This window comes from Molossus molossus, unplaced genomic scaffold, assembly GCF_014108415.1.
Source record: "Molossus molossus isolate mMolMol1 unplaced genomic scaffold, mMolMol1.p scaffold_m16_p_9, whole genome shotgun sequence".
Taxonomy (NCBI): Eukaryota; Metazoa; Chordata; class Mammalia; order Chiroptera; family Molossidae; genus Molossus; species Molossus molossus.
The window spans coordinates 2,112,236-2,127,364 of NW_023425403.1; the positions used below are offsets into that span (position 1 = coordinate 2,112,236).

General features: G+C 46.3%; 1 protein-coding gene across 1 annotated transcript in view; it reads right to left on the minus strand.

Annotated features, from left to right (window-relative positions):
- Positions 1 to 11,285, minus strand: part of CSMD1 (CUB and Sushi multiple domains 1) — a 1,021,666-nt gene extending 1,010,381 nt beyond the window's left edge. Inside the window, exons 1-2 of the mRNA XM_036250552.1 lie at positions 11,234 to 11,285; positions 10,246 to 10,462 (exon numbers count right to left, since the gene is read on the minus strand). Coding sequence (XP_036106445.1) covers positions 10,246 to 10,462; positions 11,234 to 11,285 — 269 coding nt within the window. The remainder of the gene's footprint in view (positions 1 to 10,245; positions 10,463 to 11,233) is intronic.
- Between the last annotated feature and the right edge of the window lie 3,844 nt (positions 11,286 to 15,129).

Below are 15,129 nucleotides of genomic sequence, written 5' to 3' on the forward strand. Positions count from 1 at the left end.
CAGGGATGCGGAGGGAGTCCCAGGTGACCTGGACTGACCTGCAGGGATGCGGAGAGAGTCCCAGGCGACCTGGCTGACGTGCAGGGATGCTGACAGAGTCCCAGGTGACCTGAGCTGAACTGCAGGGATGCGGAGGGAGTCCCAGGTGACCTGGGCTGACCTGCAGGGATGCGGAGGGAGTCCCAGGCGACCTGGGCTGACCTGCAGGGACGCTGAGAGAGTCCCAGGTGACCTGGCTGACCTGCAGGGATGCTGAGAGAGTCCCAGGCGACCTGGGCTGACCTGCAGGGACGCTGAGAGAGTCCCAGGTGACCTGGATGACCTGCAGGAATGCTGACAGAGTCCCAGGTGACCTGGGCTGAACTGCAGGGATGCGGAGGGAGTCCCAGGTGATCTGGGCTGACCTGCAGGGATGCAGAGGGAGTCCCAGGTGACCTGCGCTGCACTTATGGGTCAGCGACTTAGCGTTATGAGCAGCAGCTGGAAAGGGCTGCAGACCACGGGCAGGCTCGGGCCTCAGGGTCAAGCCCACGTCGTTGCTAGGCAGCGGTGGGCGCACCCAACAGCACCTGCGGCCTCCCCAGGACGGACCCCAGCCCAGCGCAGCGGAGCGGCCCTCCCCAGCGGGCCCGCCAGCTTGCGACCCCGGCCTGGTGGGTGCCTCCTGGCAAAGGCCCTCTCGGTCAGGGCGCACCGTCTGCTCCGCCTCCCCGGGGCCTGGCATCCGGACACGGACGCCCTGCTCTGGAAGGAGGTGATGGAGCCAGCAGCGGTTAGAATAACGCAGGGGCTGGGCTGCCATCCCGACTGTCTAGTCGGTCCTGACGGAAGTCACTCCCTCCGTACACTGCTGAGGTCCTGCGCAGGTGGCCCCCCGGCAAGAGGGAGGATCCGCAGCAGGCGGGCAGAGATGCCCCAGGTGAGAAGGCGCCCTGGCCCAGCTGCATTCTGGGAGCAGAGCCCCGCCCGCTGCGCCAGGCCCCGCCCCTCCCCCGTCACCTGGCAGCCGGGTCCCCTGCGCCCTCGGTGGCACTGTCCTCCGCAGCCCGTCTTCCAGCCCCTCTCCGTGGGCCCGACGCTGCGAGCCTTGCCCAGAGGGGCTGTGCCTCGGGCCCGGCGCGTGGACAGGGTGTCAGTGCCGGACACAGAGCCGAAGGGAACCCGACACGTCCGCGGAGACCGTGTCCGTCACCCGCCACTGCTTCAGAGCCCGCAGACTGTTCGAACCGCGGGACGCGCTTTGGCACCGGGTGGGAGTGTCACAAAGAGGGTAGGGCCCCAGAGTACAGCTGGCGAGTCCTGTCCACGTCCCCGTGTGGGCAACATTCCACCGCTGAAAGCCGTCAGTTCCTGGGCCGTGTGCCCCGACTTCGGAGCAGGGGTTCCTGAGCGTGGGAGCAGATGGACCCTCCCGCGGAAAGTACCTCCCACCACTCTCCCACGCCACGATCTTGTCTGGTAGCATTTGCCTACGTCTATTAGGTTAAAAAAAGTAAAATAAAATAAGTGCTGCATGTACCAAACATTTGCATTTTAGAAACATCTACTCTAAAAAGTGTGTTCTGCTATGTGGACACATGAAGTGCAAAACCATCACACCGAAGTCCCCCAAACACCTGATGAAGGTGTGTGCTGTTCAGACCGGCCAGTCCATGTAGGAGGAATGAACACCGCCGGCAAGGGCGATGCTCCAGCAGGAGGAGGCCCCCTGTGGCCTGTGACCTGAGAAGCCGTCTCCCTGGAGACAGTGTTAGACTTGCAGGGCTCCCTGGCTGTACTGAGCTCAGTTTTCTGCGTGGGCTGAAAGGTTGGGGTTGTAGGAAGTAGCCACTCTCCTCTCTCCTGCCCCCTGATTCTGTCTCTGACAACCAAGGGGCACTGTGCCCTTGGAGCGTGGGAGCTGACACTCTCCTGGGGGTGCTTTCCCCAGGAACAGGTGCTGGCTGGGCCACGCAGCAGGGGAGCCCTAGGCAGAGGCCGCCCAGCCCTAGAGCCTCCCTGGACGACTCGGAGTAAGATCAGGGCCACCCGAGCGTGGGAAGTCGTGCCGAGAAGAAGGTTCCGAGATAAAACTGCTTGACCTGCAAGTGCTTGTCAGGCGGCCAATGGGGGCTGGGTTCAGCCCTGAAGCCAAGGAAACCCCATTAGGGTCAGGATCTCGGGGGCAAGGTTGGGAAGGCAGGGTGCCAGGTGCTACAGGGGGGCTTTCCGCCTCCCCAGAACGGGCCCCGCCTGCCTGCATCACTGTCCAGGGCAAGGACTCTTCTAAGAGAGGACCTGAAGGTGGATTCACTCTCCACACACCGCAAGCCCAGAGCAGACAGCAGTGCGGCGGTGAGCGGCCAGGCTCTGGGAAGGAAGCGAGCAGGGGCTGGGAGCCAGCAGCTGAAGGAGTTCTGGAAAGAGGGCCCGATATTTCCACTCCTGGGAGGAAGCTCGTTTGAAAGAGTTCTCTAAATTTAGAGGTATTGGCCTGAGAATACTCTTAATTGCTTATACAATGTTTATGTATCATACTATTACCTGGCAAAATGCACAAACTCATAAACTGTCTAAATAGCACAATGATGCTAGAATAGCAGTAACATTTAAAAAGTTGGAAAGGAGACTCCTTTTAAGATAAATATTTGCCTTTTTGGTTATTTTTAGTGCATACAGATGCTAAGTAAATCATATTTATATGTAAAAGAAGGGAGACTGTTATATAACAGGAATGTCCTAGGAGTTTTTAAGTATTTCCACACATATATAATTATAACCACCCAAAAGGCTTGGCTGCCCGTACTCACATGGCCTGTTACTTTAAAATGGCCCAGACCTAGAAGTGAACCATTTTTGTCAAAAACAGAAATCACAGCATGAAAAGTGTCAGAATTCAAATGAAGAGCTGCTTGTAGCACCTCAAAGATGGCCCTGCCTACCTCCTTACATGTTTCCTTATTTCTGTTCCAGGATTTCTCATTAGCAGTTTAATCACTTTCTGTTAATCAGTATATTATATGAAAAATATATATAGTTGGTCTCAAAGATGAATATTAAAATCAGCTGGGAGGAGAAATCTATGTTTATCTATGATCTCTATCTATCTATCTATCTAATCTATACTATATCATCTGTATTATATCTGCATTTCTCAATGTCTAGGTCTCAGTCTCATCCTTGAATCTCTCACTTAATTGGCCTTGTCTTCCATCCAGCCAATTTAAAAACATTAATTCAACCTTACCCAGTAACTACTGACCTTGCCTATGACTTATTAATTTAAAACATTTGTTAAGAAAAGAAATTTGGCACAGCTGGTGTGGCTCAGTGGTTGAGTGTCGACCCTGCACCAAGAGGTCGCCAGTTTGATCCCGGTCAGGGCACGTGCCCAGGCTGTGGGCCGGATCCCCAGTTGGGGACATGCAGGAGGCGGCCAGTTGATATTCTCTGTCATCGATGTTTCTATCTCTTTCTCCTTCTCCCTTCCTCTCTCTCTAAAAACCAATAAGGAAAATGTTTTGTTTTTTTTTAAAAGAAAAGAAATTTGAATGATGTAGCAAAGAAATTTATTTTTTTAACTTCATCATCTTAAAATATGTATATGGAAGAGTGAAAATGGCTGACACATCCACATGAGGGCCGGCCACGACCCTGCTCCTCACCTCCCCCAAGTGTCCCCACTATGAGACCTGCACAGTCAGATGCCCGAGTCCTGGGTGTACCTGGGCTTTCCAGGCTGAGACACCCCCTCGTGCCGTGAGCAATGGCTTCCCCACCCAGGCTGCAAGGCCCGTCACTCTGGGTCCCCCTCACCACGTGCTGGTCTGTTCCTGCCGGTCACCCCTTCCCGTCCCTGTAGCTGGGGGGTGTGAGAAGATGCCAAGATGTGTGCTTGCTGTTAGTCTGAGATTCCAGTCCCTATAGAAGCTTTAGGCACACTGTACCCTACATTTACGAGAACCTTAATTGGGGCATTAGTCACCAGCCAAGCTAAAAATAAAATGATGCTTTGATTTTTATCCAACTATTGATTTGTGAATGGCTCCCTCAGGGCCTCGGACCGGCGATGGGGGCAGCAAGGCAGAATGTAGATGGTGCAGGCTCTCTAATATACTCCGAATGCAACCAAACCCTTTCCTCGCCCTTCAAAGTTCTCAAGTTATAAACATCCCCAGTTATGGTTAATAATGCATAGGTTTCTTAGTTAAGTATTAATGCATTCAAACACATTATTATGGTTTATAAAAATATTGGAAATAAAACTGATATTTTAGCCATATGGACTCATAATTTCCTGATTTTAATGGCCCTATCACCTTCATCTCTAACCTCTTCATTACCATCATGGCAGGAAATTGGGGGTAATATTGTGGAAGTTAGAGAGCCAGAAAGTCAGTTAACTGCTGGAGTCGTTTTCCCGGGCCAATGTTCCACGGTAACCACACAGTGATCTACACTGTGTTCCACAGTAACCACGCAATGATTGACATTGCATTGCACAGTAACCACACAGTGATCTACACTGTGTTCCACAGTAACCACGCAATTATCTACACCGCATTCCACGGTAACCACGCAATGATCTACAGGGCGTTCCACGGTAACCATGCAATGATCTACACTGCGTTCCACGGTAACCATGCAATGATCTACAGGGCGTTCCACGGTAACCATGCAATGATCTACACTGCGTTCCATGGTAACCATGCAATCATCTACACTGAGTTCCATGGTAACCATGCAATGATCTACACTGCGTTCCATGGTAACCACACAGTGATCTACACTGTGTTCCACGGTAACCACGCAATGATCCACACTATATTTGTTCCACGGTAACCATGCAATGATCTACAGTGATTTTCCATGTTTGCAAGGCACACTGTTCCTTCCAAAGTTCTTTTATTCTCTTTTCAAGGTTATAATGACATGTCCGTTGCAAGCTTGATACTATAATGTCATAAGCACATGGACTCAGTCTCTGTGTTGGACAAACACCTCGCACTCATCAGAGGAAGCAGGTCTACTGAGTCATGTGGGTCCCACACAGAAGGAGAAATGGCTCTGAGTCAAGAGTGTTTTAGATCAAAACCACCAGAAGGTCTCTTACCCTGTGAGACAGCAGGAAGGGGCCTGGAGATAATTATGTTCAGGGACATAAGCCAGTCAGAAAAAGACAAATATCACATGATCTCACTTCTATAAACTGAGAACAAAATAGGTCCAAGGCACAGAAGCATGGAACAGATGGACAGATCTCAGAGTCTGGGGTGGGGGATTAACCAAAGAACGTATATGCATATAATGTACAACCCATGGACACAGACAATAGTGATGTAAAGACCTGGGGTGGGTCGGGAGCTGGGTGGAGGGGAGTACAGGGGAGAAATGGGGGACATCTGTACTACACAGAACAATAAAAATAAATGAATAAAATAAAATATGGGAAAGAGGAAAAATCACCTTGCAGGGAATTTCTTGACGACTTCAGGGTCAAGATGTCCATCATCCCCAAAGAAGACACTCTCAGGACACGTTCCCCGGCCTCAGAGGGTGTGTGTGCTGATTGACACACAGAATATGAAGATGGACAACCCCATCAAGACCCACATCACGGGGGGCAGGACTTCCAGGAGCACCTGCTTCAAGGTCTATGGAGGAGGGAAGGGTGAGGGAGTAGAGGTGATAAGCATGCTCTCTTGCCAGTGCAGGTCAAGGAATAGGCCATAGAGCTGTTCAGCAGCGAAATGAATGTGCCCACAGCACTCAGACTCGATGTGTGTGTCCTTCCCAAATTCACAGGTTGAAGCCCTGCCCCCCAAGGTGATGGAATTTGAAGGTAGGCCTTGGGGAGGTGGTTAGGTCGTGAGGGTGGAGACCTCATTAATGGGATGAATGACTCCGGAGAGCCCCCTGCCTCTTCTGGCACATGAAGACAAGTGAGAAGATGCCATCCATGAACCAAGACGAAGGCCTTCTTGGACTGCCAGCCTCCAGCACGATGAGTCATAAAGGTCTGATGTTCAGCGCCCAAGGCCTGGGTATCCTGTTAGAGCAGTTCAAAGAAACTGAGACACAGGGAGAGAGTGGAAGAGACAGATGGCCAGAAATGTACTTTGCAGTCAAATGGAATATCAGGGTTCCTGGAATATCAGGGTCATGTTTACTAGAATGTTGATCTTATTAGCCAAAGAGAGTGGAGACAGGACTGTGGCAGATGTTTCAGGATCAGAGGGGGATGGGCCTAGGACAGGGATGGCGTCATGTCGGGGTACTGGTCAACCAGCATGCGCTGGTCAGCCTACCCTAGAACAGGGGTCTTCACTGGGGCATCTCCTCTGAGGACTAAAACAGGTTGTGGCCCATGAAGGGATGTTGCAGAATCAGAAGTGTCGGATTTTATGGCCGCATAGTTGGACCTCTGTGGATGTTTGAAAAACAAGAGAAAGTGCAGAGGCCATAGAGGCCCGGGATTTAAAAGCAGCAGCAGCGTAGAAGCTCCTAAAAGTCCGTGGTTTTAACTCCCGGAGACTCGACAGACTTCTCTTTCTGATTGTGAGTCACATGTTTCTTCTTGTTCCTAAGAGGAGTCTTAATTTATCTCTCGAAATCTATGTTGAAATTTAATGTATCGATGGAGGCACACCTCACGGATGTCTTTGTGTGTTCTGAATATAATGATCCAAGATGCACAATTATCCGATTTTTTTCCTTTAAAGATTTTTTTTTTTTAAATAAGGTAAATAATATATTCTTCAGTAGAGATCAAGTTACAATGTAAACAATAATTCTAACCTCCCACTTTTATGTTTTGTTATTTGGGGATTAAATATAAATCTTAGGTAATTTCGAAAAATATATCTTCCTGTGGCTAAACAAAAGACATTTCTTTATAATAAAATGTTCATGTCGTTTAAAAAAATCATCATCACCTTTTGCTGCTAAAAAACACCTCAGAGCAGCATTAAAACAATCAGAGACCATGACAGTCTCCGTAACAACTGTCGGGGCATCACAGGGGGCCAGCAGCTCACACATCAGTCCTCTGTAGGAGTGGCCTTCGTTTGAATCTCAGAGCTTCTGTGAGCGTTGAGAGTTACTTATATTTTTGTTTTTTGTTTGTTAATCCTCACCCGAGGATATTTTCTTATTGACTCTTTCTTAGATAGAGTGGAAGGGAGGGAGGGAGAGAGAGAGAGAGAAACATCTACCTGAGAGAGACACATCAATCAGTTGCTTCCCACAGGACCCCGACCTGGGCAGAGGATCAAACCTGCAACCCTTGACCAGGAATCAAAGCCACGGCAGTTTGGTCTGAGAACCAACACTCCGACCACTGAGCCAAACCAGTCATGGCGTGAGTGAGTTATGTTTGAGAAATAAACAACTGTTCCAAGTTATAACGGGAAACACATTCTATTAGTGTCTCCTGTTAATTAGAATTCACTGCTGTTACAAGTCCTTTGCCCAGCAGCTGCTGGTAAAATGTTGCAACCCTCTGATGATTTTGCTACGTCACCCTCTTATTTCACATCATTATTCCTTCAGACTTTTAAGTAAAGACTCCCAGCCCTCAGCAGTCCCTGGAGGGATTCTGTTTCTGAGATGCTTGGCCTGCTCGTGTTCTGATACCTAGGCCAGGGACCCCCGGGCCACAGCAGCTCCCGCGCCCACAGAACACCCACTCAAAGAGGCATCTCAGTGTAGAGCTAGGAGGGAAAGTTACATAGTTTCACAGAGATGAGAGTATCCTTCCTCACCTTCAGGACAATAAACAGGCAGCAATGTGGCATCTTTGTTCACTGTCTCAAATGAAAAATTATAGGTAACAGTTATTTATATGAACCCAAGCAGTCTCTTTCTTACCCGGCTTCCTTGCATTCTCGAGTATAAATATCTCAGTGAGTCAGAGAATCATGATACCACACATAAAACTCTGCGATATTTATACAGCTCTCTGAGGCACAGATGCCAATTTATGTACTGCTCACTGGGACCTCAGATAGCATGCCATGAATCTACTGGTTCTAACCTTAATATTTCCAGTGTGGATCCTGTCATAACACCAAAAATGGCAGGAATACTGTTTTCTAAATTCTATAGCAATCAACATATAAAGTGATCATCATATCACCATAAGAATGTAAGAGGATAGCAAATTGTTTAAAAAAAAAAGTAGTCAATCAAATTAATATTTACAAGATTTCTTTAGAATAGGATAAAATTATCGGAAATTAAAATATTAACAGAGAAGAAAATTTTAAGAGTACATACTCACTAGGCATTTCTTAATTTACTGGGCATTTTTGTTGTTGTTGTTGTTAATCCTCACCAAAGGATATTTTTCTATTGATTTTTAGAGAGAGTGGGAGGGAGAGAGAAAGAGAGAGAGAGAGACATCGATGTGAGAGAAACACATCAATTAGTTGCCTCCTGCACAGCCCCAACCAGGGCCAGGAATCAAACCTGCAACCTAGGTACCTAGGCCTTGACTGGAACCGAACTCCAGACCCTTTGGTCTGCAGACCAATGCTCTAATCTCTGAACCAAACTGGCCAGGGCTACCAGGCATTTTTTCTCTCTTTTTTTTTAACTAGAAAGAGAAATACAGTTACTTTTAACATGGAGTCACATGCCTTGACATTTGTTTACTGATTTGAGAAAGGGAGTGACAGGGAGGGAGAGAAACATCGATTTGTTGTTTCACTTATTATACCCTCATTGGTTGGTTCTCTTTGTGCCCTGACTGGAGATCAAACCCTCAGCCTTTGCATATTAGCATGATGCTCCAACCAACCGGGCTACCTGGCCAGCGTGTGCCTTGATATTTGAATAAACTATATCCTCTTTTTTGTCATAGCTCTTTGCGGTTCCTTTGACAATTCATCATTACGATGTGCCATTATTCCCTAGTAGCATCATTTCTTGGCAGAAAAGCACATAAGTGACCAGTTGTTAGAAGAGCAGCCAAGAGGATAAGAACTCTTGCATCCAAAGAGCAAGGACCGGGTAGATTCCGTGTCCAAGCATCGAAACGCAGAAGCAGACGAGTCAGCGCAGGAGAACACAGTTGCCCTGATTCACAGTGGAGACAGCTGTGGGCAGTGAATGACGGGAAGGAAGGGCAAATGGAACAGTGTTTCTGAAAAGCCGACATCCAGTACTGCAGATGAGCCAGGAAACGCTAGAAGATGCTTGGCGTTTAGAAATGCAAATACAGACAATGCAAATAAAATATACTTGGAATATGTTGATATAATATATTTAGTATGTTCAATATACTGGTTATACATATTTATAAAGTAACTAAATGTACCAATGTAATTATAGTTTTGTAGTTGGAGACTTTCTCGGTCCACACGGTCATGAACAAAATGCATGCTCTGCGGGCATTTCTGCTAACCTGGGCATCCACCTCATTTTATCTATCTGAGCAATTCCATTTTTTCTGCCTACTATCAAATTTTCTACATGACTCTATATATTCAAAGACATTAATTAATTTCTAATTAATGCAAAACTTTGAAATCAGAGGATAAAACTTTATTTGCATATGTGTATATATGTATATATACACATATATATGTCTGTATATGTATATATTTAAATATGTTTATCAGGTTAGCTAAGAAATTCTGATTTCTTTTAAAACATATTTGTCTGTCTTTTGCAAAATTAAAAAAAAATAGAATACTTCTACAGGTGCAATTTTTCTATGTTGATAAATAAATAAAAAAACATAACTTAAAATCACCCAGAATATATTTTACTTTCTTGGTTGCTAAGTCATACATCAACAGAGAAACGCGTGAGGGACGCAGGGTATTATGACTGTAAAACAGAGGTTCTTGGAAGACGGCGCCTTCGTACGTGCTGTGCCCACGCCCTGTGCTCTTTATTGACTGTTTCTCTTGTGTGTGTTCCTGAATTATGCTCTGAATGAGCCCTCAACTGCACACTTCTCTGTGCCTTCCCTCTCAAATCCGCAGTTGCTTAAAAACAATGGTGTGTGATAACGTTACTTCGGTCGCCTTGACGACGCTGCCTCACCGATCGTGAACAATGGGGTGCTCATAAACGAAGGCAATGATTGCTTTCAATACGAGGTTAGGCTTTTAACTACCGAAAGGAAAACTGCACAGTCCAGCCTTTACTTTCTTTGCAGTGCATACAGAAAAGCTGCCTGGCCTACGATGAAGTCCCAGTGTGGACTCCGAGCGGGTTCGGAGCCGGGGGGCAGCGGCGCGCGGGGGGCCGGCTCACCTCACTTTCAGGTTCCCCTGCTGCAGCTGCCCGTCGTACACCGACAGGATGTCGAAGTCCTCCTCCAGGGCGAAGGTGTGGAAGGACAGCTGTATCCGACTGCGCTCCCCGGTGACCACGATCCAGGTGCAGTTCGCGTAGTTGGGGTAACCGTGGGGGAACCCCGGGCTCTCGATGGTGCCATTGGGACCCTGGACCAAGCCTCCGCAGCTCTGACCTGGAAAATGTCCCACAAGAAACAGCACGTCATTGGGGCTGTTGTGAACCTGAGATGTAACAAAAAAACCTCCAACCTTTTTGGCAAAATTTTGTGACTTATTTTGTGATCCTTCATGGTGGGACCCAACTGAGTTGACGGTTGCAAGTGAGTGAAACAGTTCATCCTTGACTTTCTATGTATTCATATTGTAGTATTTTCCGCATGAATAATTGTAAACACACTCTCGCCCCATGTTGGACTGAATGATACAGTGCAACAGTGTTCTTCAGCCCTACAAGTTGGAGAATAACCAACCATACAAAGAGGAAAGAGAAGGAGCATATACAACCTCTGGAAACTCGTGTTAGACACTGGGGCGATGTTTCTGTCATTTCCAAATGCATCTCCATCCCCCCGAGGCCGCCGTGTTTGTGAAACAGGCGAGGTCCTATTGCCACGTGGTCTCCTGTTGTACCGCCGCCTGTGAGCCCCCCGCTGGGGAACCCAGCTGGCCGACGGCATGAGCACTCTAACACTGCACACTCACACACACGTACAATCTATCTACGCGATTTCCATGCGTGTCACTTAGAATAGCGAGGGGAATCCACACTCAATATTCAAACTATCAATGTGGGGCTATGCTGGTGGAAGTCCCCCACAGCGGAAGAATTCAAAAGGACCACAGAAATCTTATCTAGTTTCAAATAAAAGGTGTAGAAGAAGAAAGATTGAGTTATCCAAAAATTAAGGAGCAGCCCAGCAAGGTAAGGGACCAGCCCCGGTTACCATCTTCCTGGTGACGTGGGGGGATTTGCCGTGTGGAGGAGGAAGGAGACATGTGTCCAGCCAATGGCATCATTAACAAAAGGCTGAGTCAGGGATGAACGCTAGACATTTGAACAGCCCCGACGGACACACTCGATTCGTGTTCACTGTGAGTATCACCGTCATGGGAGGGGACAAAATAACTTTTTCTCAAAATGTTCCACCATTTAATTAGTGTGAGGTTAACTACTAAGTAGCCGCCAAATACAGTTTGCAGTGTTTTATTTCTTCTTTATCTGGCCATTTCTCACTAATCATTTTAAATGAATTAAATGAATTAATATTTTTACTTTTTTAGTTTAAAAAATTATTTATTGGGATGACAATGGTTAATAAAATTATATCAGTTTTAGGTGTACAATTCTATACTACATCTCTCTAGAGTGTACTGTGTGTTCACCACCCCATATCAAGGCTTCTTCCATCCCCATTAATCCCCCCTTTACCCTCCTCTACCTCCCCCACCCTCTTCTTCTCTGTTAATGATCACACTGTTGTCTGCATCTGCGAGGTTTTTATGTTTATTTATTTTCTATTAATTCCTTCACATTTTTTACCCAGCCCCTAAACCCCTTCCCCTCTGACAGCTGTCAGTCTGTTCTCTATGTCTATGAATCTGTATCTATTTTGTTTGTTAGTTTATGTTGTTCATTAGATTCCTCATATAAATGAGATCATAGAGTATTTGTCTTGCTCTAACGGGCTTATTTAACTTAGCATAATATTCTCCAGGTTCATCCATTACTGTCACAAAGGGTAAGGTTTCCTTCTTTTTTATGACCAAGTAGTATTCCATTGTGTACATGTACCACAGCTTTTTTAATCCACTCATTTACTGATGGGCACGTGGGCTGCTTCCAGATCTTGGCTATTGTAAATAGTGCTGCTATGAACATAGGAGTGCATGAATCCTTTCAAATTCGTGTTTTTGGTTTCTTCACAGTTAATGTCCAAAAGGTATAATAAACTTATACAACTCAACATGCAAAAAAAAGAAGAATCCAATTTAAAAAATGGGCCAAGGGCCTGAATCTAACTGTTTTTATGGTAAGAATAATGAAGGTTGGGGAGCAACCAGGGACACTTGGGTTCATGCATGCATTGTATGGACCTCAATGCAAGTATTTTCACAGCATTTATCAGTGAACTTCAAACACAAAATTATTTCTAACTGCATTTTACACTTACAAAGTATTTCACAGTAGTGGCTCTCAGTGAGCCCAAGCTGCTCACATTAATATTATCAAGTGCTTGTGGTGTGTGTTAAGTCTTTGCAAAAAAGGTTTAATGAAAGAGATTTATAAGGTTAAAAACCAAAGAACTAATAAGAGGTCCATCTTCCACTAAAATTAAATTTAACAATAATCCTGTATCAAGTGGATATTAAAGCTGTGGGATTTTAAAAGGCCTCTTAAGAAAAGAGCTTTCCTGGTTTATCTAGCAATTCTTGCTTCCTATATAAATCAAAAGTAGAGACTTGATGATAAATTGGATGAAAAAATAAATAAATCCAACAGAAGTGTCAGCTGGGAGGTACTGACTGTAATAGACCCATCATGGTGAACCAGATTATCAGATAATTAGATTTCCTCCAAGGAATAACATTTAGGCTGTGTATGGAGACCAATTAGTACAGTGCATTTTGCAGAATGAGTCACTTTTGATCAGTAGATAGACTTTTCCGCAGGCCCTGTTAGAAACTTGGTGAACTTCTCAAAAGTTCTTCGAAGAGGGACTCTCCACCTTGGCTGCCCATTGCAATCAACTGAGGATTTTTAAAGTATCTATTCTTGGGATCGATTCTGATGTTGACGTTCTGGGCCAAGAACAGCCAAGACAATGATGAAGAAGAACAAAACTGGAGATTTTCTGCTACTTCATATCATGCCTTATTACAAAGCTATAGTAACCCAGACAGGGTTGGTTTAGAGGTGTAAACCTGGACCAAGAGCCGATGGAACAGAATAGAAAGCCCCACACAAACGCCCACGGACACAGACACGAGGCTGATGAGACGTTGGAGCGGCAGGGCTCTGGGAAACAGCATCTTCTCAATCAGGGGAGGACGTGCTGCCAATCAGACGGCCCGAGGGGAAAAAAGTCTGGATCCCTACCTCACAGTGTATACAAACACCAATTCCAGATGCACTGCAGACCTACGTGGAATCTATAAAACAACACTTCCAGATGGAAACCACATAGACAGTATCTTTATAGCTGTGTGGTAAGGAAAACCTCTGACCTAGAACACACACACTGATCATCGTAAAAGAGTGAACAGAACTCCGAAAACTGAGATGCAATTACAATACATGTATTCAGCAAGTGACATATTTGTAACATGGTGAAGAAAACTTGAAAAAGCAACACAATAGAAAACTATTATTACAGGCAACTGGAGATTCGGATTCAGATCTAAAACTGGAAAGAGACCAATGGGTCATGAAGTGGAAATGACTCCACAGCCCTGACCGCCTCGTCCCCTGGAGCAGGGCCTAGCTGCCCCTACTTGTCCTGGAGGTATAAGGAAATAGCATCTGTGCTGAAAACAAAAATACACAAACACAAACTGATTAATGGGGTCTTTCTTTTTAGAACCAACAACCCCACCTCAGGAAACCTGTGCTCTCCATGCAAGTGCTGGTCCCACTAGGAAAATGCAAATGTTCTGGAAATTGGGTCAGTATCTCCAGACTCATAAAAATAGCTCAGGTTCAAAAAAGTACAGTGAGACTCGTGAAAACAATCACTTGTTGAAGCAGTCGTCCTAGGAGGGTATCGACTAGCCTTCCCCAGAGTGAGCAGCACTCACTGAAACCCACACCACCTCGACTTGAAGGACACCTCCTCAGTTACAACTGCCCCAAGGCGTGGGCTCAGCATCCTTAGACTCATACGAGGTCCGTGCTCCCTACCACACTCATAAAAATAAAGGCTGGTGTCCTTAACAGTTAAATGAAACAGTCTCCAAATGGAAATCCCAAGATGTACCAGGGGTGGGAACATCAGGCCCACGGGCTTTATAAGACCTACGAAATCAACACCAGCTAAAATCATACGCTCCTTGAAATGAGCCCGACCAAACAGCAGGCTAATTTTTAAGTTGATAATTTTGTATGGCCCAAGAAGGATGTTATAAATATCCACATGGCCCTGGGCAGGAAAACAGGTTCCTCATTCCTGATTCGTGACTGTAAGTAATGACCGTAAACAATGTGCAACTTAGGTTCTTCATGGGTACCCGAACTTAACCCGGGCACAAGGTGATGCACGTCCGCAATAAGACTGCTCCCATGGAAACGGAGACTGAGCTGGATGGACTCACGGCGGGGGTATGGAGACTCTACCTGACGTCTGTGGACACGTTCGACTTCACCGTCCCATGATGATAGAGCGTGGGCCAACCCCATCCCCCAGCATATGCCAAGGCTGGGGTTTTCCTCAAATGTTCCCCAGAAAGTCTGAGCCTGCCCCCCTTATAGGACCTGCACCCACAGCCCTCACCGTCTCAGGCCTGAGACCGAGAACGCGCAAATATTCTGCAAATGTTTTCTTTTTCAATGGCTCACATCGGTGCCGGATGTCAGTGTTGGCCTTAAACACAGCTTCAAGTGTACGCAGATTATTTTAACTGGAAGCAGTTTTAATGAACAAACGTTTAAATACCGCAGTTATAATCACGCATTAACATACTGCTCGGCAAACATCTGCCATGAGGACCTCGGTGAGTTATATTTCCCGAGGGCAATGAACTAATCTGCAGGGTTTCAGTGATCATTTTCATCTTTTAGTGAAAGTTACGTTATTTTCACAGGACTGAAAACGCAATTATTACAGGAGAAAATGTCTCATGGTCT